The 21,702-nt window shown below is 50.0% G+C and overlaps 1 protein-coding gene across 38 annotated transcripts in view; it reads left to right on the top strand.

The window, feature by feature from the left end:
* Window positions 1-21,702, top strand: part of PCBP3 (poly(rC) binding protein 3) — a 55,715-nt gene that overhangs the window by 21,427 nt on the left and 12,586 nt on the right. For 19 of the 38 annotated variants that reach the window (XM_041471748.1, XM_041471764.1, XM_041471741.1 and 16 more), the window contains 10 exons: window positions 6,690-6,832; window positions 7,111-7,134; window positions 7,910-7,942; window positions 8,479-8,595; window positions 9,100-9,231; window positions 9,495-9,623; window positions 11,837-11,980; window positions 14,361-14,402; window positions 18,532-18,610; window positions 19,290-19,349. In XM_041471748.1, coding sequence (XP_041327682.1) covers window positions 6,764-6,832; window positions 7,111-7,134; window positions 7,910-7,942; window positions 8,479-8,595; window positions 9,100-9,231; window positions 9,495-9,623; window positions 11,837-11,980; window positions 14,361-14,402; window positions 18,532-18,610; window positions 19,290-19,349 — 829 coding nt within the window. In that variant the 5' untranslated portion in view covers window positions 6,690-6,763. The remainder of the gene's footprint in view (window positions 1-6,689; window positions 6,833-7,110; window positions 7,135-7,909; window positions 7,943-8,478; window positions 8,596-9,099; window positions 9,232-9,494; window positions 9,624-11,836; window positions 11,981-14,360; window positions 14,403-18,531; window positions 18,611-19,289; window positions 19,350-21,702) is intronic. The other 19 variants (XM_041471767.1, XM_041471743.1, XM_041471769.1 and 16 more) reach the window with 10 other exon arrangements.

Here is a 21,702-nt window from a genome sequence, read left to right as displayed (position 1 = left end):
CACCCCACAGTTACTCCATTCTCTGGCAGGCTCGGTCCGGCTGCCCTCTGCAGCACTACTTGTAGTGCTTCCCAAGTCTCACTGGCACAGTCAGGGATGTGGACGCGGAGCGTGGCGCCGAAGCGGTCACTTTCCTGGTCTCTGCAGTGCCAGGAGATGATGTTGGATGTTTGGGATTCTTTCCCCTGGCTCGGCTTCTGCAGCAGAACCCGCCCCATTCTGCAGTGCCGAGCCCCGCGGCAGGGTCCGGGCGGGGGGGCAGTGCGCTGCTGCTGGCTCTGCCTCCTTCAGCCCACTGGGGCACCTGGCATCAGCCAGCACCCAGCCAGTGCTTGATCCTCGCTGGACCATCAGCAGCTCCCATGGATGCTCCCAGCCTCCAAAGTAATGCCTTGGGCTTGGAGGGACAGCTGGTATTTCAGGAAAAAAAAAACTGTAATTCCTTTTGTATATCCTTTAATCTGCTGGCAGACCAAAGGTAGAAAGAGTTGATGTTCCTTATCCCAGGAAATGTTATTTCCTTGGCACTCAGGGTCTTGCCAAAGGCTCACAGACATCTGCTGGTCACTGAGTCACAGTGGACCCAGCTGCAATGAGCATTGGCTGTCATCACCTCATAGGAGGAAGTTTCTGATGCACTTACGCAGTGTGACATTCACTGAAAACACTGTTTTCATTGGCAAGTTGTTCCAGAAGTTCCCATCCCCTTCTTGCTCACCCCAACCTTCCAAAATCAGCTTTAATGAAACAAATTAAATGAGGACCCATTATTATTTGAATAACTCTTTAAAATTCTAATAGCCTTGTTGAGGTGGTGGTTAAACAGGTTCGAGCCACTGGTTTTGCTCATGGTCTCACAATGAAAAAGCCCTGAAAACAGCCCAAACAAGGTTTTCTGGCTTTCCTAAGGACTTCTAACATCCTGCTGCTACTACGTTGCATTTCCCTCACTCGTCTGTCTCTGACCTCTGCTTGCAGCACTGCATCAGCTCATGTGAGTGAATGGAAATTCTGCATCCTGTAGATCTCTGCAGATACATCTCTCAGGTTTCTGAATTTCCTCTAAACCTGCAATTAGCACAAACCTCAAAGGTTTTGTCTCCCACAAATGTATCAGGGCACAGAGATAGGTACTCTCATCCTGCTGTCCTGTTGCAGTGGGGAAAATTATGTTCCAGACCGTCATCCTGGGGACGTTGGCAGGGAAAGGCTGCAGTTTCATCCCGTGATCTTCGCACAGAAGATTGCAATAATGGTTCTGCCATCACAGCAAAATGAGTCGTTCTCCCTGGACTGAGCTTGCTTTGGTGGAGGCTAATGCCTGAGCCCGTAAGTGGGGTTCACCAGATAAAGGAGAAAAACAGGAAATCAGCTGGGAATTTCCTGGAAAGGAGGCCAGGTGTTTGGCTGGAACGTGGCAGTGCCCACTACAGTGTAACTGCGCTGGAGCTCTGCGTCCCTGTATCAGTGAAGACATTCAGAACAAGAGGAAATGGCCTCAGAATGTGCCCCAGGAGGTTTAGATTGGATATTAGGAAAAATTTCTTAATAGAAAGGGTGGTCAGGCACTGGCACAGGCTATCCAGGGAAGTGGTGGAGTCCCCATCCCAGGAACTGCTAAAAAGACACATGGATATGGCACTTGGGGACAGAGTTTTCTTTGACAGTGCTGGGGAAACAGTTGGACTCGGTGTTCGTAGAGGTCTTTTCCAACCTAAATGATTCTGTAAGGCTGTGACCTCAGCTGGAGGGGAGCAAGGGGAGCAGGGAAATGGGAGCAGGCAACTGAGAAAGAATCCTCCAGAGATGCCTGCTGTGAGGGCCAGAGCAGGACATTCGTCTCCCTGTGCTGCTTTTAATGATCATGGGCAGGGGAGAAGCAGGAATATCCTGCTGGTTGACGTGCTAGGAGGGCACAGGGCATCTTTTTTTGGTAAAATGTTTCCACTGAAGCTGGGGAGTGGAGAGGAGGAAAGGCCAACCAAAATGACTACAGCTATGGAAAATGGCAGCAGCTGGAATTGCAGCTTTGTTCCCAAATGGTTTTTGGTGTCACTCGTGTAGATGGTGCTACTACACTTTCACAGCTTCATCTCCCAACAGCCAAAGCTCATTGGTGGCTGATGCATTTCCATGTGGTTTAAGGTTTTTCCTCTTTCCAGCCCTGTCTTGACCTGGCCAGACTGTGCCGTCGTCATAATCCTGGGCTGGCTGCATTGCTGAGCTTCCCAGCCACTAAAACACCACGCTGGAAATCGCCGGATTAGGTCTTAATGGCAAGATCAAGTCAGTGGGAGATGAGTGGGGAGAAAGCTCCTGCTTACGCAGATGGACGGGAAGCCCTCCTTGAGAAAATGGGCTAGAAAGCCTAAAATGCCAGAAAAACATCCTCTTTCCTGGACTCTCTGGCTTTTCTCTGCTTTTAATACGTCCATTGTCTTCCAAGGGTCAGAAAACCCTGGTCTGAGTTTTATGAAGACACCCTCACAGAGGAAAATGCTGTCTTGAGTGTTGGATGTTCTGTCCCAGATGTTAATTCCCGACACTAAATTCTGCTACCCTTGTTTTAAATCCTGGCTGTGGGACATAGCAGTGTGCTGGAGGATGCCAAGGGTTTGTCGCTGTCTTTAATATCTGTGCTAGTGGGGTTCCTGGAACACCAGAGAGTCTGGGAAGTGTGGTGGATGTTTTCCAGGATGTCATTACCACTGAGCAATCAAGATGCTCCAGGGTGGGGTTTTGGGTGTGGTCCTTCAGGAAGGTGGCACAGCAGGGATTGCACAGACCAAGGCCCTGCCTGCTCTGCTCTTTACCTGCACAGGGCTTCAAGGGCTCGTGGTCAGCAGGGCTCTGAGGTGTTGGATTTTATCACCCTGCAGGGACCAGGAGAAGCTGTGGCTGCCCCGTCCCTGGAAGTGTCCAAGGCCAGGTTGGACAGGGCTTGGAGCACCCTGGGAGGGTGGAAGGTGTCCCTGCCCATGGCAGGAGGTGGAACAAGATGAGCATTAAGGTCCCTTCCAACCCAAACCATTTTGTGATTCTGTGATACACCTACAAGAAAGTGGGATTTTCTGGAGGCCCTGTGATGGGTGTGGGGGGGTGATGGAGACTTTCTCCTTTGCATTGGCTTGGTGGTGTCTGTGAACTTCCCACTCAAACATTTCAGGGAGGGGATGAGTTATGCCAGTGAGGCATCTTTGCACAGAGTTGTCCTCTCTGTTTGTTTTTGGACAGCTTGAACAAAACACTGCTATACCCCCCAAAAACAACGCTGGGAAGCAAAGCTTGCTTGCATGTGGCTCGTGCACCCAGTGAGCCCTAGGAATGCATGTTAGGAGGAAGAGGAAGAGGAGGACAAGGGCTGGTTTCAGCAAGCACAGAGCCAGCAATGTGCCCCAGCTCCTGCAGGGATTTGGGTTCTGCTCAAGCTCAGCTGAGCCTCCTGCCATCAGGGGTAGCACCCCTGATAGGATATCAGAGGCATGATTCCCTGGATCCCAGCACCCGCTTTTCCAGCTCTTGTATGGAAGCTAGACTGAAGAGCAACATCCAGCCCAGAGCTCCATTTCCCTCCTCCTGTTCTGCTTCGTGTGCCTCCTCCTGTATGGGAAATGATTGTGTTCCTAAATTAATTCAATACACAGTGTTCAGATTTTCCCTAATTGGAATGGAATTGCTCAAATTTTAGGGATGCGTTGGTATTTGTGAGGTATCAGCAAGCATAAATACAAGAGCGCCAGCTGAGGCAATTGCTCCCACCTCTAAAAATGGGAAAAGAGAAAAATTGGAGTGCATGTGGGGAAGAGGAGTCTTCCTGCTGTTCTGGGCTTTCATTTTCTTTCCTATTCCTTGATCGCTGATTCCTGAGTTGTTTTTTCAGACATAGGGGATTCCTGATGGGTTAAGGAAATTTCACAGAATTTAATGTATTTGAACCAAGGAAGAACCATATTGCTCTGAGAACTGATGATGTCTCCTCCAGGCACTTTTGCAAAGGCAGCTGCAATTAGCAGGCCTGTTTATTGTGGAATGGGATCATCCTTTGGAAGGGCATTGTCCAGCTTTGGTGCAGATCTCCCCTTGCTGTGGTGCAAAAGCTTTTGGCTGCTTCCAATGCATGGAAGCAGGATGCTCCCGTCCTCCACCTGTGGTTGCCCAGGTGTGTTGCTTGGCAGAGCCTGGCTTGACTCAATGTGCAACTTCCCTTTTGGGGCCTAGCTTGACACTTCTGTCTCCCAATTCCATGTCTTTGACCTCTGTGGGGCTGCACCTGCTTCACACTGGGCTGGAGCCGGGCTCTGTATCTACTCTGTCCATTGGAGTGCATGTAATGCTGTCCTCAGGGCTTTCAAAGGGGTGGACAAAGGAGCCATTTCAAAGCTGTGGTGAGCAAGGCAGAACAATATGGTGAAGAGGAAGGGGCTGAGATTGTTCTCTCTCCAGGCAGGGAATGCTCTGAAATGCTCAAAATGGCATTTTGGGGGATAATTTTTCTCAGCCCTTTGTCCATGGAGAATGAGGGCTGTTGGAGGAGGCCTGTGCCCAGAGTAAATGCTTCGGATCTATTGTTGCCATGCCTTCCATTCAGCTCATGAGCCCCCTATAAAACACTTACCTTTCACTATTATGATTAAGAAAAGGCCAATATAGCTTTCCCGCTCACTGGAGCATGAAGCGTGCTTAATTTAATAATGCTGATAAATCTTAAAGCCAGGAGCATTTGGCTAACACATGACCCACTTTTTCAATCAATTGGAAGCATTTACGTAACGGCCTGATGCAGGGTTCCTCCTGCAAGGGATGTGGAGCTGGGGATGGCAAACACCCTCCCTGCCACAGGACTGGGGGAATGGCTTTAGACTGAAAGAAGGGAAGATTAGATGAGATTTTAGGAAGAAATTCTTCCTTGTGAGGGTGGGGAGGCCCTGGCACAGGGTGCCCAGAGAAGCTGGATCCCTGGAAGTGTCCAAGGCCAGGTTGAACTCCAGGGCTTGGAGCAGCCTGGGGTAGTGGAAGGTGTCACTGCCCATGGCAGGAGGGTGGACTGGGATATCTTAAGTTCCCTTCCAACCCAAACCATGTGATGATTCTGTGATGTCTCTGGTGCAGGAGTTTGTCTCCTGGCACATTGTGAGCACTGGAAATGCTGACCTCCACCTGTCTGTTTATTGACCCTTTCTGGCACTTCCTCCCATGCATAGGAGTCAGCCTGGGATTAGCCAACACAGCTAGTTACTCTTTTCCTTCATTGTACACCTTACAGTAGGCTCAGTCTTGAAAAGTCCTGATCTTGCCTGTTTTGTTACAGTCTCTCAGCCCATTCATGTTACTTTAGTCTCCAATGTCGTCGCCTTTTTCCTCGGAAATATTCTCCTTCTCCCCACCCTTAAAAGCACCTTTTGGCTTGACATAGAACCAGATGGTTTGGGTTGGAAGGGACCTTAAAGCTCATCTCATTTCACCCCCTGCCATGAGCAGGGACACCTTCCACTATCCCGGTTGCTCCAAGCCCTGTCCAACCTGGCCTTGGACACTCTCAGGGATGGGGAGCCCACAACCTCTCTGGGAACCCTGTGCCATTGAATCTGTTTTGGTATTCAACACATTCCATTTCTTATCCTCCTTGTGAGGAAGATTCCATCCTTTTTTTTTTTTTTTTTTTCATTTGTAACATGCAGCAGCCTCAAGCCCCATGTTTGCATGTAGGTCATAAGCAGCCTCATTCCCAGTGAGCCAGTGTTCTTTAGCTTTAGGGAATTCTATCCCTCTGCAAACCACGTGGCTTTATCCATTTTGGGTTTCGTAATAACCTCTGGGATGAGGTTTTGCATCAAACCCATATCCCAGCCACGGTCTGTGCATTGCTGCTGTTTATTCATCCTGACTTGAATTAAAGCAGTACTTGAGAACTTGTTTATCTCTGCTTTTTTTGCTCACGTAAGTCCCTGTCTGAGCAAAGGGAAATGCCAGATGCTTGCGAGCAGGATGAAAAATCTCCTATCTGATACAGACTGAGGGATTAAATAACGTGAGGGAGAATTGCTCTGTATCCCTCAGCATTGCACGTAGAAGGATGCTGGCACCTCCCTCTGGGACAGGACTGCTCTCCCCATGCAGTGGGCTGCCGGGACATTTCATATGCCACGTCCTCCTGCAGAGATGCTCCTAAAGAGACATCAGGAGTGAAAAATGAAGGATTTGTTGCCATTCTGTGGTTTTTATTTATTTCCCCCCCGCCCTTGACTCCAAAACATCAGTGACCCTCTGGAGAGCAGAGGAGGAAAGAGAGAGCATGGAAAAGGAAAACAGCCTGGTTTCCTTAGATATTTATGACATGAGTGGCTGGAAGTGGGGTGGTCCACAGTCTGCCCAGCTGGGAAGCTCTCAGGTCAGGATGTGTGGCAACCAGGATGCCAGTTCTGTCCTTCCCATTCAGTGCTCCTCGAGTCAGAGAGACAATTCCTGACCACTGAAAAAGTGCCTTGTTGTTTTCTTTATGCTGGAAATGGTGAACTTTGGTTTGCTAGATAGGTGCTGTGGGTGCTTGAAAGCCTCACTGCAGCCACTAGCCCTTGGCCAGGCTGCTCCTCTGATGCCCTGGTCCAGAGTTGTTTTTTAGCTACTCTGTGGGGTCTGTCCTACCCCGAGGAACTTGTTCTGAGAGCAAACCTTCCCTGCTGTGTCCCCAGGTGATCCCACCAAGGTGCTGCCTGTGCCGGGACTGCTCTCCCAGCTAGCGCACGTCTCCTGTCCCCGGTAGGAAATGGAGTCCAAGGTCTCCGAAGGCGGCCTCAACGTCACCCTCACCATCCGGCTGCTGATGCACGGCAAGGTAAGGGGCTCCCATAGCGGGGGTGTCCTCACAGGTCCCTCTTCCACCTGCCCAACCCCACACACAGCTCTGCCCAGCTGTCCCAGCCCCAGGAATAGCTGTCCTGGTGGTGGGGAGGGTGGCATGGTGCTCCTGCTCCCTCTCATTCCTGCCCCTCAACCCTGTCCATACGCTGGGGACAATGTCCACCAGGTCTTCACTTCAGTATGGGGCTGGGTTGGATTCTCGTCACATTTTCTAATGTCTGTTCCTCTGGTTTTGGCTTTTTCTCTGTGTAGGAAGTTGGAAGCATCATTGGGAAGGTAAGGATGCCTTTTAATGTACCTTTGATGCTGTTCCTGCACCTGTGGTGTGGCATATGCCATAGTTACCTCTTCCCTGTGATGTCCTGAAAAGTGTTGGATGCCTGAGCTTGTTGCTGCATTTGTGAGCCAGAAATTAGGAGAGACCCACAAAGGGGTCAAAAGACCATTCCCCTAAAAACCTCACCAACCACCAAACTGTTTCCAGCTGCTTCACTGGGTGATGGCTGGGAGTCTACAGTCATGTTGCTCTGGTGTTTTTATCAAATAACTTCATTAAGAGACACTAAAAATGTCACACAGATACATTTAAATTATATTTTAAGTAATTCTATAGCCCCTGTCTCTGAGGCCAGAGGACACCATTTACCTTGTCCAAAAAAGCTTCCTGAGTTGCTCTGGTGTTTCCACAGTGTTTTGGAAAGTCCTGGCGTACAGGATTAGGGGTTTTTTGGGTGGTTTGAAAAGAAAGGTTTATGGTGGCAAAGATTTACAGCATGAACACATTTTCCCTGTAGGCTTGTGCCTTATTTTTCCATCAGTATGTCCAACTCTGGGAAGATTCACAGTTGTGAATTTGTATATATATATTTGATGATTTAAATGCTCAGCTCTTCAGTTGCCCATCAGGTGGGGATGCCGGGCTAGGCATCACAGCTCCCACGTTTTTGGCTACACATTGGCATGTATTAGGGAGATGCATTTTTGGTAGGATTGTTTTAAAGGTAGAAGTTGTGAATTATCAGTAATGTCTTGGTTTTCCCTCTTGTTTCAGAAAGGAGAGACTGTGAAGAAGATGCGTGAGGAGGTGAGCAGCCTGCTCTGTGGGTGATTTGTAGGAGGAAGGGAGTGCAGAGTGGCCAGAGCTGCACATTGCCCTGTGTGATATGTGCAGTAATTCCCAGAGTCAGGACAAGCAAGCCAGCTGTCCCCAGAGCTCTTTGGACCAGTTTTTCCCTTCACACTTAAACTCCTGTCACATTTTCCAGAGTCAAGTATTTAATGAAACATTGAAATTAAGTCACTTGTAAGATGCTTTGAGTTTGTCCAGGGTCTTTGTGCCTGCAGCTCCCGGGGAGTTGTCAGGACAGTGAGCAAAACTCTTCACAGGCAATGACCTCATGAGCTAGTCTTACCTCGATCCTATGGGTTTGCTTTGCAATAAAACGTTGGAAACCCTTTCTAAGGGTTGGGATAAGGCAGGGCTGAAGTCACTGCAGAGGAGGAGTGGGAGTTTGGAAGCTTAGCTGGAATGCTGTGAGGCTGGCACAGGTATCAGGCTGAGAGGGGACCCAACCTGACTGCTTGGCTGTGACTATTCCAGGACTCCTCTTCTCTTTCCAGAGCGGGGCAAGGATCAACATCTCGGAGGGGAACTGCCCTGAGCGGATTGTGACCATCACTGGCCCCACCGATGCCATCTTCAAGGCTTTTGCCATGATTGCCTACAAATTTGAGGAGGTGAGAAATGTGAACCAGCCCATGGCTGGGGACAGCAGTGCCTGGTTGGATTTGCCTAACTGGGACATGGTCTCAGCACAGAACCTTTCACACATCTCTAACTAGGATGGGTCTGGAGCACAAGTCTGATGGGGAATGGCTCAGGGAGCTGGGAGACTCAGCCTGGAGAAAAGGAGGCTCAGGGGGGACCTTCTCACTCTCTACAACTGCTTGAAAGGAGAGTGTAGCCATTTAGGGGTTGGTCTTTTCTCCCAGGTAACAAGTGACAGGACCAGAGGAAATGACCTCAGGTTTGGGTTGGATATTATGGAAGATTTCTTCACTGGAAGGTCGGTCAGGCCTGGGAACAGGCTGCCCAGGGCAGCAGCGGTCACCATCCCTGGAAGCGTTCAAGAGGGAACACTTTAGTCATCTGACCACAATGTGTGTAGATGTGCCACCTGGCACTGGAGGTGGCTCTGGTCAGGTACCAAGGGCTGATGTGCTGCACTTTTCCTTCCCAAGGACATAACCAACTCCATGAGCAACAGCACCGCTACCAGCAAACCTCCGGTGACACTGCGGCTGGTGGTGCCAGCGAGTCAGTGCGGCTCCCTCATTGGCAAGGGGGGCTCCAAGATCAAGGAAATCCGAGAGGTAAGGCAGATTCCATTTCATTATTGCACTTCAGTGCAGCTCCTCGGAGCTGATCTGCAGCCAAGGGGGATCTGCCTTGGAAAAGGGGATCCCTGTGCTGCATCGTGCATCACATTGCTTACCAGGATGGTGTGGCTGATGTAGGGGCAGCATCCCACAGGATGCCAAGCCCTTGGGAGGCACATGGTGTTGGGGCTGCAGCTGGCTCTGAGTGAAGGTATTCAGCTGTGGGATTTCTCCTTCCTCTCTCTTTCTGTCTCCAGTCCACAGGTGCTCAGGTCCAGGTGGCGGGGGACATGCTGCCCAACTCCACGGAGCGGGCGGTGACAATCTCGGGCACACCCGACGCAATTATCCAGTGTGTCAAACAGATCTGTGTGGTGATGCTGGAGGTACAGTCTGTAACAAAGGGGGTAAAGTACACATGGAAAAAAAATCCCAGCTGGGAGCTGTAGAGCGTGTCTCTCTCGTTCCCTTCACCGTGCGCTGTTGGACCACTCTCATTTCCTGGTACCTCCACTGGAAATACACCCTGTGTCTCTTCCCCACCATTGTCTGTAGTTTCTAGAGTCCCACACTGGAAGCCTGTCTGTTTGGGTGCCCCAAAGGAGGTGGTTTGTGTCAGAGCAGAGGGTGGCTTCAGGGCAGAGGGGTGCCAACAAGCTGGGATGGCCTGGTCTGGCATCCCAGCAGCACTCAGAGTGCCATGAGAAGGATATGGGAGCTACAGCCACTGCTCCAGGAACCTGGTCTCTGCCTCACAAGAACCACAACCAGGAGGAGGAGGAGGCCACAGCATCCTCTGCACTGGTGGGGCTGGAACTGGGAGCACAAGGCTGTGTTCCAGTGAGGCACAGTGGGAATGGTAGTGAGGAAGGCTGGTGGAGAGCAGGGACTGTAGGGCACGTGGATATATATCCAAGGTGCCCTTTCCTGGGATAAATACTGACAAGCAGAGCTGCTGTACCAATTGCTGGAGATGACCTCAGCCACATGCCTCATGTCCACACCTGCCACCTCAGATGGGAGAAGCTCCAGGAGAAAAGCCCCTGGGACACAGGATGGTGACACATTCCACTCCTGGTGCATACCAGAGAAAGACAAAGCAGGGACCAGTGTAAGGCCCTCTGCCTATCTGCACAGCCCTTTCACAGCCGGAAGAAGCATGTTTCCCCCTGGAAAAGCTTCAGATAGCAAGGCTTGGTGAAGGTGATGCCAAGCTAGATGGAAGCATCTTTAGCTTGGCAGCAGCACATCTCAGGAGGGATAGCCAGGAGCACATCACCCATCCCTGCTGGCTGTGATGTTCAGACAGCTGCACTGCTGCCAGAGGAAGTTTGGATGACCAGGTCACGGACTGCAGCAGAGATGAGCCTGAGGTGATGCTTGCCAGGTGTATTAAAAAGTTTTTCTCACAAAGCAAGATGTGCTACTCCTCTGTACAGCTCAGCCATGGGAAAGAGAAAAACCCACAAGTCTTCTTGCAGTCTGAAATCTGGAAAGTGCCCCGGCTTTAATGGCTCACAGAGATGTTCCATATCACCTTTCAGTTTTAAACAGATAATCCCAGCTCGTCCCCTCCAAGATTGTAATGTAATAAAAGAACAAGTGGGTTTGTGATGCTGGAGATGTACTTTGATCAGCTTTCCCACAGACAGGTGCTTAGCAGCAGGATTTAGATAATGCTGCTTGCCTACGAGTAGATATCCAAAGAATGTACAGGAAAAAAAAGAATTTTCCATGAGATAGTGTAATTTTTATTGCCTGTACTTATATAGCAGTCACTGAGTTGTTTAATTTTGGGTAGAAAGCAGGAAGAGAGCTGAAATGTCTCCTGATCCCTAGAAATCTCCATGTTTTCTATAGCCTGTAAGTTGTTCAGGAGAAAACCAGGAGGGAGAACCTGGAGAACCTGGGTGAGCAGCTCCTGCACATCACATCAGCGGCTCATTCACTGCAGCTCTGCTCAGACCTACCCAGGGCCCTGACAGAGCAGCAAGACCATGGAATCATGGAATCACAGAATGTGTGGGTTAGAATTAAAGACCATCTAATTCCAGCCCCCTGCCATGTGCAGGGACACCTCTCAGCTGACCACAGGTGCCTTGCAGCACCCACATCACAGCTCTGACAGCGATGGACCACACCAAGGCCTGAAGGGGACCCTGTTCCAGCGGTGCGGAAGATGAGGGCAGCCAAAGAGCTTGAGCGTGGTACCAGGTTGCTCAGATGGGCTGTACCTCCCCATCTTGCTGCTTGAGGCTCTCCTCAGGGCATTCTGAGGAGGGTTCCCAGAGCCTACAGCACGCGATGTGGTTTGCGCAGAGCTGAGCAAAGCTGAGGGAGGCAGCGGAGGTCCAGGAGGCCATTTAGGGGTCCGTGCCTTGGCAGGGGATCTCCTGTGGCCCAGGTTGTCCTTGTTGCCCATGAAACCCCTCTCTCCCCCATGTGCTCCTGTCCAGAAACGCGGTGTTGCCTGGTGCGGGTGTTGCTGTGGCGGCCCCGGGGGCCGTGCTCCATTAGGTGCTTTCTAACGCTCTTTTTGCCGCCGTTTCAGGAAAGCTGTTCTAATGTTCTCTCTCCCTCTCCTTATCCCTTTTCCTAGTCCCCACCAAAAGGTGCCACCATTCCCTACCGCCCAAAGCCCGCCTCCACCCCTGTCATTTTTGCAGGTGGTCAGGTAAGAGCCGACCCGCTTGCAGCCTCCACTGCCAACCTCAGCCTTTTACTGCAGCACCAGCCGCTGCCCGTTAGTGCACTCAGGTTTCTTGTCTTCTGACTTGCATGGTGTCATCCCATCCGTTGTGTGCCATGGCAGCTGGACTGAAAGCTCTTGGCTTAGCTCCTGTGATGGATGCTGGACAATGAGCAGAAGGGAAGAGCCAGCCTGGGGAGACAGGGTGTCATCTCCATGTCAGGGTGTCACACAAAGGAAAGGCTGGAATTTACTTCACTAGACCCAAGTTCAGTATTTGTCAGTGGTTGAGAAGGAGAGGATTAGAAAAGCATTGTTGAACAAGAGGCTGTCACTGCTGTCTGGCACCTCCAGCTCAATTGAAAATACCTTTGTGTAGCTGTAACTGATCCAAGGTGGGAAGGGTTTGTCACAGCTACTCCTCTGCTCAGGGCAGCCACCATGGAAGAGCTGTGTCCTCCTCCCTGGAGCTCAGCTGGTTTGGGGTACTGCTTCCCCCTGTGGTAGAGCCTGCACTGTGTCACCCCCAGTGGCACTGCAGCCTTGCAGACATCATGTGCTATTTCCAGCAGTGAGCTTTGGGGGTGGTTTTTCCTTTGTGGGATAAACATCACACGGGTGAGCTGGAGGTTATTCTGAAAACAAAAAATCAGCAGAAGCAAGAGCAACTGAGCACACGGCTGTTTCTAAAGAGGGAACTTGCACTGTTGCTTTCTCCACCTCATCTCCTCACCTCACCTCACCTGGTGACTGAGGGTCTGCCTGTAGATGCCACCCTGCTGAGGTGCATGACATCCAGCAGGGGATGTACCTTCTCAAGAGCTCCATTATCCAGGTAGGGCCAGCACCACAAAACTACAGCTTATGCCACCCAGAGCAGCTCCACACAAGTTATTTCTCTCCAACCATAATAAATAGAAGGACAAACTTAAGAACAGGAGCAAAGCCCAGAGCACAGGCTATTTCATGCTGAATTAGTCAATCATCGGGATCAGGAGTATGTCACTTCATCTGAGCAGCCGTTCTGGAAAAGAACTTCAAGTCCAGCTGCCTGGTCTGTTCAAAAGGGAGAGTGAGATGGAGGCAGCAATTCTGCTGTGAATGGCTGGTTTCTTGGACAGAAGTAACATCGTGGGAAGAAGCAACTGTCTCTGGAGTGAGAGCTCTTCCCAACGTTGGGAGCCCTTTGGCTCTGCCTGAGGGGTGGCACAGGGCGGGTGAGCAGAGGACACCTGGTGACAGTGGTGACAGGTGTTTGGGGTGGGATGAGCCTCCAGGAGCTCAGCAGGCTGAGTGATGTAGCAGCCAACAGCAGCTACCAAAGGGACCAGCCCTCAAAGGTCAGAGTTGAGTTGCATCTGTCCAAGACACCTTCCTGCCCTTGATTACCTTTTTTGACTCAGTTTTTCTGATCAAAAACCAATGGCCAAATTAAACCACCAGGACGGGCAACTTTTCAGCCTCTGTCATGTCCCCATTTTGCTGGGATGCTGGTGGGCACTGGGACAGCCATTTTCCCTTTTCCTCCTGCATGATTTTGGGGGTTTCCTTCACACAAAGCATTTTGCTCTTTGCAAAAAATGCAGCAAATTTGCAGGTGCTTCCAAGGCTTTTTCATTTCATTTTTCTTGGCAATCTTTACTCTCCCTTTTCAAAGTGTTCTCCATCTCTTTCGCCATTTCTTTCAGAATCATCTGAATAATGTGTCAACAAGGGAGACATATTTTGCTAGCTGGTTAAGGCTTTCTAGTGTATGGCTCTTCACCCACATTGGTGCTTATTTTGGGGTTATTTACAAACAGAAAGGATTGCTACAAAGGATGGGAAAAACACACAAACCCATTTGCCTGGCAGATACTTGCATGGATTTATCAATTACAGCTGGTGAAAGGCATCACAGTGCAGGCAGCCCTCGCCTCCATGCCTTTCTAATGCCCCAGCAGAGCACTGGAATATACTGGGTGGATGTAAAGCATCCACTGGGACTTGTGCACCTGGAAATACGGAGAGGCTCACAGAACTGGCTTGCTTTTTTGGGGTCACGCTTGGTCAGTGATATCAGTGTGCACCTGCTACACAGGTTCCGGTTATCAGAGGGGCACTAGAGATCATCCACTTTCAACCCCCATGCAACTGATCCTTATTTTTTGTACAGCAAAGACCAGCCACATAGTCCTGCTAGTCCTGCTCCATGCAGTGCTGTCACCTATAAAGAGCTGTTTGTTTCCTTCTGAAAAAGCCAAACTGAGCCTGAGCCCTTGAAGTCAGGTAGCTCAGCATGCTCTAGGTTGAATGGGAGGTGGAACATCTCCCTCCTGCCCCAGGATTTGGTGCCCCAGGGAATTTAATGTGGTACAGGGGGTCCCAGCAGAGGAATGGAGTTCTCTTCTCATGTCCTGCCAGCCCTGGTAACATCTTTGTTTTTCCTTTACAGGCCTATACAATTCAGGGACAATACGCTATTCCACACCCAGATGTGAGTTTTACCCTAATTTTTCATATACCCTTTTCTGTCACCTGCATGCTACTGTCAATTCACATAATATTAATATTAGCCAGTAATATTAATAGCATATTTTCAAAGTAACTGGCCATGTGTAGTATCTGTAATACCTCGAATAGCCTTTTAACCTGTTAGCACTAAACTTTATTACTTCTGAGGACTTGGCCTGATGCTAAATTTTTTGCATTATTCAGTGCTATCCCTTTGTTCTGAGAGAAACCTGTGCATTTTGTGCCTCAAAATGATCAAATCAGGGAAAAAAAACCCACAACTTTCCCTTCTATTTCCCCTTTGTCTTTAAAATGTTGGTAAGCCAAGGGTATATTTAGCTGCAGAGTGTCTTGGTGGGGTGGGAAGAAACCGGAGCTCTGGGGGTTTTGTGCTTGAAGCCTGGGCAAGGATGTGCCTTTCTGAAGGGGTGCTCCTTTGGGTGACATGGAAATTGGACAAACCCCCCACTGTGTCTCCCAGAGGGATGGGGAAGGTGTTCGTGCTGAATCTCACCTTGCTGAGGGCCCCAGACCAAGGTGGTCACCCTGGGTTTGGTGGCTGTCTCACTGCTGTGGGTGGCAGGGCAGCATGGGGACGTGCCCCATTCACCTGGGGCTCCTTGGTGCAGAGACAGGAGCTGCTCTGAGCTGCTCTCACTGAGGCTTGCTGATGCTGGCAACCCCTGGGCTCCCATGCCTGTGGGGGGTCAGGAAGCACTTTTGTGGGGGGACATGTAGGGATCAACAGCTGGAATGTGTGCATCTGAAATTACCAAGGGAAATAGAAAATCAGGCTGGTGGAAGGATTTCTTTGAGGAAAGCAGTGAAGCTCAGCTTCTGAGGTGGTCATGGCTCTTAGAAAAGGCAGGGACTTTCTAGATGTGTTTCCAAGGGGATAAAATACCCACTGGGTCCCATTGCAGAGGGTCCCTCCTGCTGTGAGGCAGGGGTCTGCAGTGGGGCTGAGGATGTGACAGTGGGTGGAAAGCCTTCTCCAGTCATCCCACCCATGGGAAGGGGTTGATGCAGCTCAGTGTTCCCTTTTCCAGTGAGTGCATTGGGTACTAAATCATGGAATTACTTTTTCCATGGTTAAGAAGGTGGCAAGGCTGTTTGATACCATGAATGCCTACCCCATATGGGAACATTTGGGAGCTGTAGGTTGGATTTTCATCCTAGGAGAAATGGTTTCACTGGAATTAGAGAAATCCAGGCTTTGGCTTTCCATGTGACACCAGTATGTGTGTACTCTGAACAGCCTGTGGTGATGGTTGATAAGAAATATTCCTAATTATGTACTCTTTGCTTTTGCTCCATAAGCAGAATACAACTAAATAACCTGTATAGTTAGGGTAGATCAATGCAGTCTTTATCCCAGTTTTTCTTTGCAAGTGATGTCAACAGCTTAGTGTTTTCCTTGTTCCCGTATTCCTCTGATTGTCAGGATTAAAACACATTTGCTGACTGCACTCTGCCCCACTCCCAGCAAATTTCCTGAATAAAGCTGTTTGTACAGGGCTACTCACTCCATCCTTACTCTCAGGGTGTTCTTTCAATGACTGGTCATTTTAAACAATGTTCAGTGCAGAATACAGTCTAGAATGTGCTTTTAGGGCATTTTAAGCATGTTTTAGGTGTCTGAGTTTAGTGGCTGTCTTTTGCAAAGCAGGCAGAATTTTGAATGCCCAGCATGTTCTCCTGCCGTGATTTTGTCCCTGGACAAACACTCTGGGACAGGGGAAGCTTTGGTTCATAAGGGGCTTCAGCATTGCCTGGGTGTTTTTGGCTGTTTGGGATGTAATGGGTAGCTGCCTGCCATCAAAGCTGTGGGATCATAGGGTCAGAGACTGGGTTGGGTTGGAAGGACCCTTAAAACTCATCTCACTCCAAACCCCTGCCATGGGCAGGGACACCTTCCACTATCCCAGGCTGTTCCAAGCCCCACTGTCCAACCTGGCCTTGGACACTTGCAGGGATCCAGGGGCAGCCACAGCTGCTCTGGGCACCCTGTGCCAGGGCCTCAGTGCCCTCATAGAGAACAATTCCCTCCCAGTATCCCATCTGCCCCTGCCCTCTGTCAATGTGAAGCCATTCTCCCCTGTCCTGTAACTCCAGGCCCTTGTCCAAAGTCCCTCTCCAGCTCTCTTGGACCCCCTTTAGTCCCCTGGAGCATCTCCGTGACCTCCTCTGGACTCACTCCAACAGATCCATGTCCTTCCTGTGCTGGACACCCCAGAGCTGGATGCAGTACCTCAGGTACATCTCACCAGAGCAGAGGGGGACAGTCCCTTCCCTTGACCAGGGAAGATGAGCTGGAAGAGACGACGTAGCAGCTTTTTCTGTGACACCTAGATGCAGCCATCTTCTCCTCTCCTAGACTTGTTTATTGCTCTAATTGCAGGGACTGCATAAATACCACTATCCAAACTATGTCTGGAAGGTCTACTAGGTCAGTGTTAGAAAAGATTTTGGTCTCCCCCACTTGGCAAAGCAGGACCCTTGGCCCAGGGCATGGCTGGAGCCCACTGGGCAAAGAGATTTCATCTGGAGTCCTGCCAGTGGGACCAGGTGTCACGTGGAATTCCAGAAACCGGGTGCAGCTCCAGAAAACAGTAGATAACAGAAGAGTTAAAAAGCAGTAGATGCTGATGTACCTGCTCCCTACAGGAGCAGTGGCATGCCCACTGTTACCTGGAGACAGCTGTGTTGTGGCAGGAACCCATCATATCACACCTTTGGCTAAAGTAAGCCAATGGCAGCCAAAACAGGCACAGAGATGTGCAGACACCTCTTTTTGTGGAGTGCTGAGACCTCTCCCCCGAGGCAGCAGAGGCTGGGTGTCCTCATGCTTCTCCAGACAGGACAGGGATCCCATGGGTAACCTGTCCAGGGATTTTCAGGTCTTTCACTCCTTCCTGCTGCTTCCCTCCAGCCTCCCCCAGTGTGCGCAGGCCCCCAGGTCAGCTCTTCCCAGCATTTCCCCCTCACCGCTGCCAGCCAGACCTCCCCACTCTCCCTCCCCAGCTCTGCTGCAGCAGCAATGAGGTGTTTGAGTCTTGTTGTCCCTCAAAACATTGAAACTATAACTCCTGCCTCGCCATTGCCAGGGATGATGGGCAAAAGAAGCAGTTTAAATTTGGGGGGTGATGCTATGCTGACAACTCCCAGAGCACCTGTGAAAGTAGGAGGTGATAAAGAGTCTCCCTCCTGCTCACAGCCAGTCTTCAGCCCAGTTTGGTTTATTTTCTTTCCTTTTCCTGTCTTTTTGGTTTTTTGGTTTGTTTGGGTTTGTTTTTTTTTTTTTTTTTTTTTTTTTTTTTGTTTTGTTTTGTTTTGTTTTGTTTTGTTTTTTTTTGTTTTTTGTTTGTTTTCTTGTTTGTTTGGTTGGTTGGTTTTTTTGTTTTTGTTTTTGGTTTTTTTTTGTTTGTTTGTTTTTTGGTTTTTTGTTTTTTTTTTTTTTTTTAAATTTGGAGCAGTAAAACTGAGCACAAAATGTATTCCAAACAAACACCTCTCTACAAAACTTGCTGACCAGGCAGCAAAACCTCCTCGGCACAGCAAGGGATATAAGGATCTGAAATACCTACTGGTCATGACTGAAGCCCATAATTCCCCATATTTCTAATGACCTAGCATTTAGAAATGCAGTTTATCCGTCTCCCAGAGGCACTTCCCATTGGAGGCACAGCACAAGAACATGTGCTGTGGGGACAAGCGGTGACAATGTGGCCCTGTGGGGACAAAGAGGGTTCCTGGGTGCTGGCTGTGACACCCGCCAGCTGGCTCTGCACTGAGGCAGAGGAGTTGAACTGACACTAAGAATGGGCTTCTTGCTGGTATCGTACTTCAGACCCTGACCAAGCACTTCTGCCAAAGATTTGGGCTTTATTGCACTATACCCAGGCCAAGTCCTTTCTGCTAATGTTCTAATGTTTTTGCCATGTCTCACCATGGCTTCCTGGTTTGGTTATTTTTTTAGTTTTTTTTTTCTTCTATTTTTCAATTTGTTTTCCTTACCCCCCCCATTATAATTTTGTTCTTGCTTTTCGGTGTGACTTGTTGTACTCTATGACAATAACCTTCTTAGCTCTAATGTCCCTCCTACCCCTCAGCAGTTGACCAAGCTCCACCAGTTGGCTATGCAGCAAACCCCCTTTACTCCCCTTGGACAGACCACCCCCGCTTTCCCTGGTACGTACCCACACGCCCTTTCAAGATATCCTTCTCTTACCTGTAGAGTTTCTCTCTCTTTCTAAACTCTTGTTGTTTAATGGAAATGAGCAGGGCGAGTAAAAAGTGGCAATATCCATGGGGAGAGGTTAAGGAGAGGCTTAATGGATGTCGTGGGGGTTATGGTGCTCAGGGGCAAGCTCTCAGCCTGGGCTTTCCCAGCAGAAACCATGAGCACCATCCCTCCCTCCACGGAGGAGGCAGCATCCTCTGCCCCGCGCCGCTCCAGATTCTGACGGGACGTCCGAGCTCTCCCGGCGGGACATCCGCGCTCTCCCGGCAGAACATCCGCGCCTTCCTGGCGGAAGCGGCTCGGGGCCGGCCGGGGGTGCTGCCTCGGGGAGCGGTGCTGAGCCCGGCAGGACGGCACTCCCGCAGTGGCAAGGAGTCATGGCTGGAGGGGGCTGCGCTGACGGGAGGACAGCCAGGCCTGGCGTGGCCCGAGCCTTGTTCTCAAGGCTGGCATGTTCCCGGTGACCTGGGAAGCAGATAGAGCACAGGGGATGGAGGTACTTAAAGTACTGCTTGGAAATTACTTTTCTGACAGTATGTTCATCATATTTTGAGCTTCCTAATGAAGTGACATTGCTTATCTCCTCGAAGGGAAAAGCATTAAACCTGTTTCTTCTTTGCTCTTCAGGAGAAAAGCTGCCCTTACATTCCTCCGAAGAAGCTCAAAATCTGATGGGCCAGTCATCAGGTAAAACACAAAGCTAGAGGGAAGTAAGCAGGCTTTGGTTGAAATGTATTCTGTAAATAGGACCGTGCCATTGTTGTGCTCCGAGAGGAATCATGGTATTCATGGACAAGACAGCAGATTGTCTTGGTGAGCAGGGCAGCACTCTTCTCCTTGGTGCAGCATGTCAAAGGAAAAGTGCCTGGGCTGTATTACCTGGCTCTGTGATGTTTGTGTGTAACTGCCATAGAACCACAGAATATCTTGAGTTGGAAGGGACCCACATGGATCGTCCAGTCCAACCCCTGGCCGTGCACAGACACCCCAACAATCCCACCTGTGCCTGAGAGCATTGTTCAAATGCTCCTTGGGCTCTGACAGCCTTGGTGCCGTGCCCATGCCCTGGGGAGCCTGGGCAGTGCCCAACACGCTCTGGGGGAAGAACTTTTTCCTGATCTCCAGTCTGACCCTCTCCTGGCATAGCTTCATGCTGTTCCCTCAGGTTCTGTCCCTGGCCACAGAGAGCAGAGATCTGTGCTGCCCCTCAGGTGTGGTGAGGTCTCCCTCAAGGCTGTCTGTGTACCAGGAAGAGACCAGAGTCATTACCCTTATTCCTGCCTTTAATTTTGCATAAACTTTGCTCAGAAACAACAGAACAGTGCCGATGGGAACAGCCATGACATGCAGCTCCGAGCCATTCTGGATGAGTTGCAATTTTAGTGGGACAGGACCCTGAGGAGCCGAAGTGTGGCTGCAGCCTTGGAGAAATTTTGCTGTCAGATGTCCCACATTCATCCATATGTGAGGAAGAGATTTGTTTTTTTTTTCTTACCATTGCATAGAGGAGCTATCCTGAGACCTGGAGGTTCACAGGCAGGATGAACCAGACCTGCAGCACACAGCCATCCATCCCATGCATGCCTCAAAGGTTTGGTGACAGCACCTAATTATGAAAGCAAGCGTAGCCTGAGCAAATAGGCTCCACAAGACTGCAGAAATACAGATTTCATGACACTGACCTGTGCAGCCATGTTTTCTCCATGCCCCCTTTGCCCACTGCAGTCAACCAAGGCATTAATCCTGCCCTGACTCTTGTTACATCCTCAAAGACAGCTTGTACATATCAGAGAAGCAGAATCTGGGGTAATGAAATAAACAGTCTCCAGGTCATGGAGAAGAATGTGGCCATTCCTCAAAGGCTGTGTGATACAGGGGTGGTGCAGTACCTTGGCACCAGGTGTTGCAAGGGCTTTCAGCATCATCCTTGTCATCTGAGTGTGGGATGGAGGATGCTGCCTAGCAGTCTGAGGAGCTTAGTTTCTATTCCCTAAGATCCCTGGATGCCTCAGTGCTGCTCAGAGCCCTCACTGGTGCTCTGCCCCCTTCAGAAGACATTTTCTGCCACACTCAGGCTGTTGCTGATCTGAGCCTTGTAACACATGGCCAAGGGAAAGAGACACCCTCACCAGAGGGATATGTCTGTGATAAGTGCTGTCCACCTTGCCCCAAACTGTGAGGAGGCTCAGTGTTCTGGCCAGTCCAGGTGAAGTGAGTGCTGTAAAGTCAGCATGGAGCATTGACTGTGGTGTAATACCTGGGCAGGAGATGTTTTGTACAGGTTTTGGCATTAGTACCCCTGGCAGGGGTGAATGACAGCAGAGGGCTGCCAACTGGAGGATCTGCATCCTCACTCCCTGCAATTCCTCTCCTCTCCGTGCTCCCAAGTGAAAAATCTGGTGAGGAAGCCTCCTGCAGGCAAATGTCAGTGATGTGTGTCTGGGAAGATGCATTTAGGAAAGCACAGGAAGTACATTGTCCCATAATCATGGAATGGTTTGGGTTGGAAGGGCCCTTACAGCCCATCTCGTTCTACCCTGCTGCCATGGGCAGGGACACCTTCCACTAAACCAAGTTGTTCTAAATCCCATCTACCCTGGCTGTGAACACTTCCAGGGATGGGACAGCCACAGCTTCTCTGGACAACTGGTGGCAGGGCCTCCTCACCCTCACTTCCTAACATCCTAAGATCATGCATGAGCACATCAGAGATAACCAGAGCTCGTCTTCCTCTGTGCTGAGGCCCTCCATGGAAATATGTCAGGAATTGGGTGCTGCTGCTCTCTTGTTTTGCAGGAGCCCTGCAGTTCCAGTCTCTTTGTGCTTCTTCATTCTGCACCTCCTTAACCACCCTTTTTCCACGGATACAGATCTGGCAGTCTCTTCTGTTCTTACAAGCTTTCATAAGTGTTTTATATCATAAGGATAAGGTTTTTGTGGTTTTTTTTTTTTTTCCCACTTACTGCAAATTCCTGACAGGCACCAGACAGCTTCTTTCTTGCAGATTTCACATAGTATGTCCCTGCTTTGGCACTGAGGT

Source organism: Pyrgilauda ruficollis, unplaced genomic scaffold (genome assembly GCF_017590135.1).
Source record: "Pyrgilauda ruficollis isolate IOZ18807 unplaced genomic scaffold, ASM1759013v1 scaffold276, whole genome shotgun sequence".
Lineage (NCBI taxonomy): Eukaryota > Metazoa > Chordata > Aves > Passeriformes > Passeridae > Pyrgilauda > Pyrgilauda ruficollis.
The sequence above is the reverse complement of the archived record's forward strand: the minus strand, read 5'-3'. Positions and strand labels throughout refer to the sequence as shown.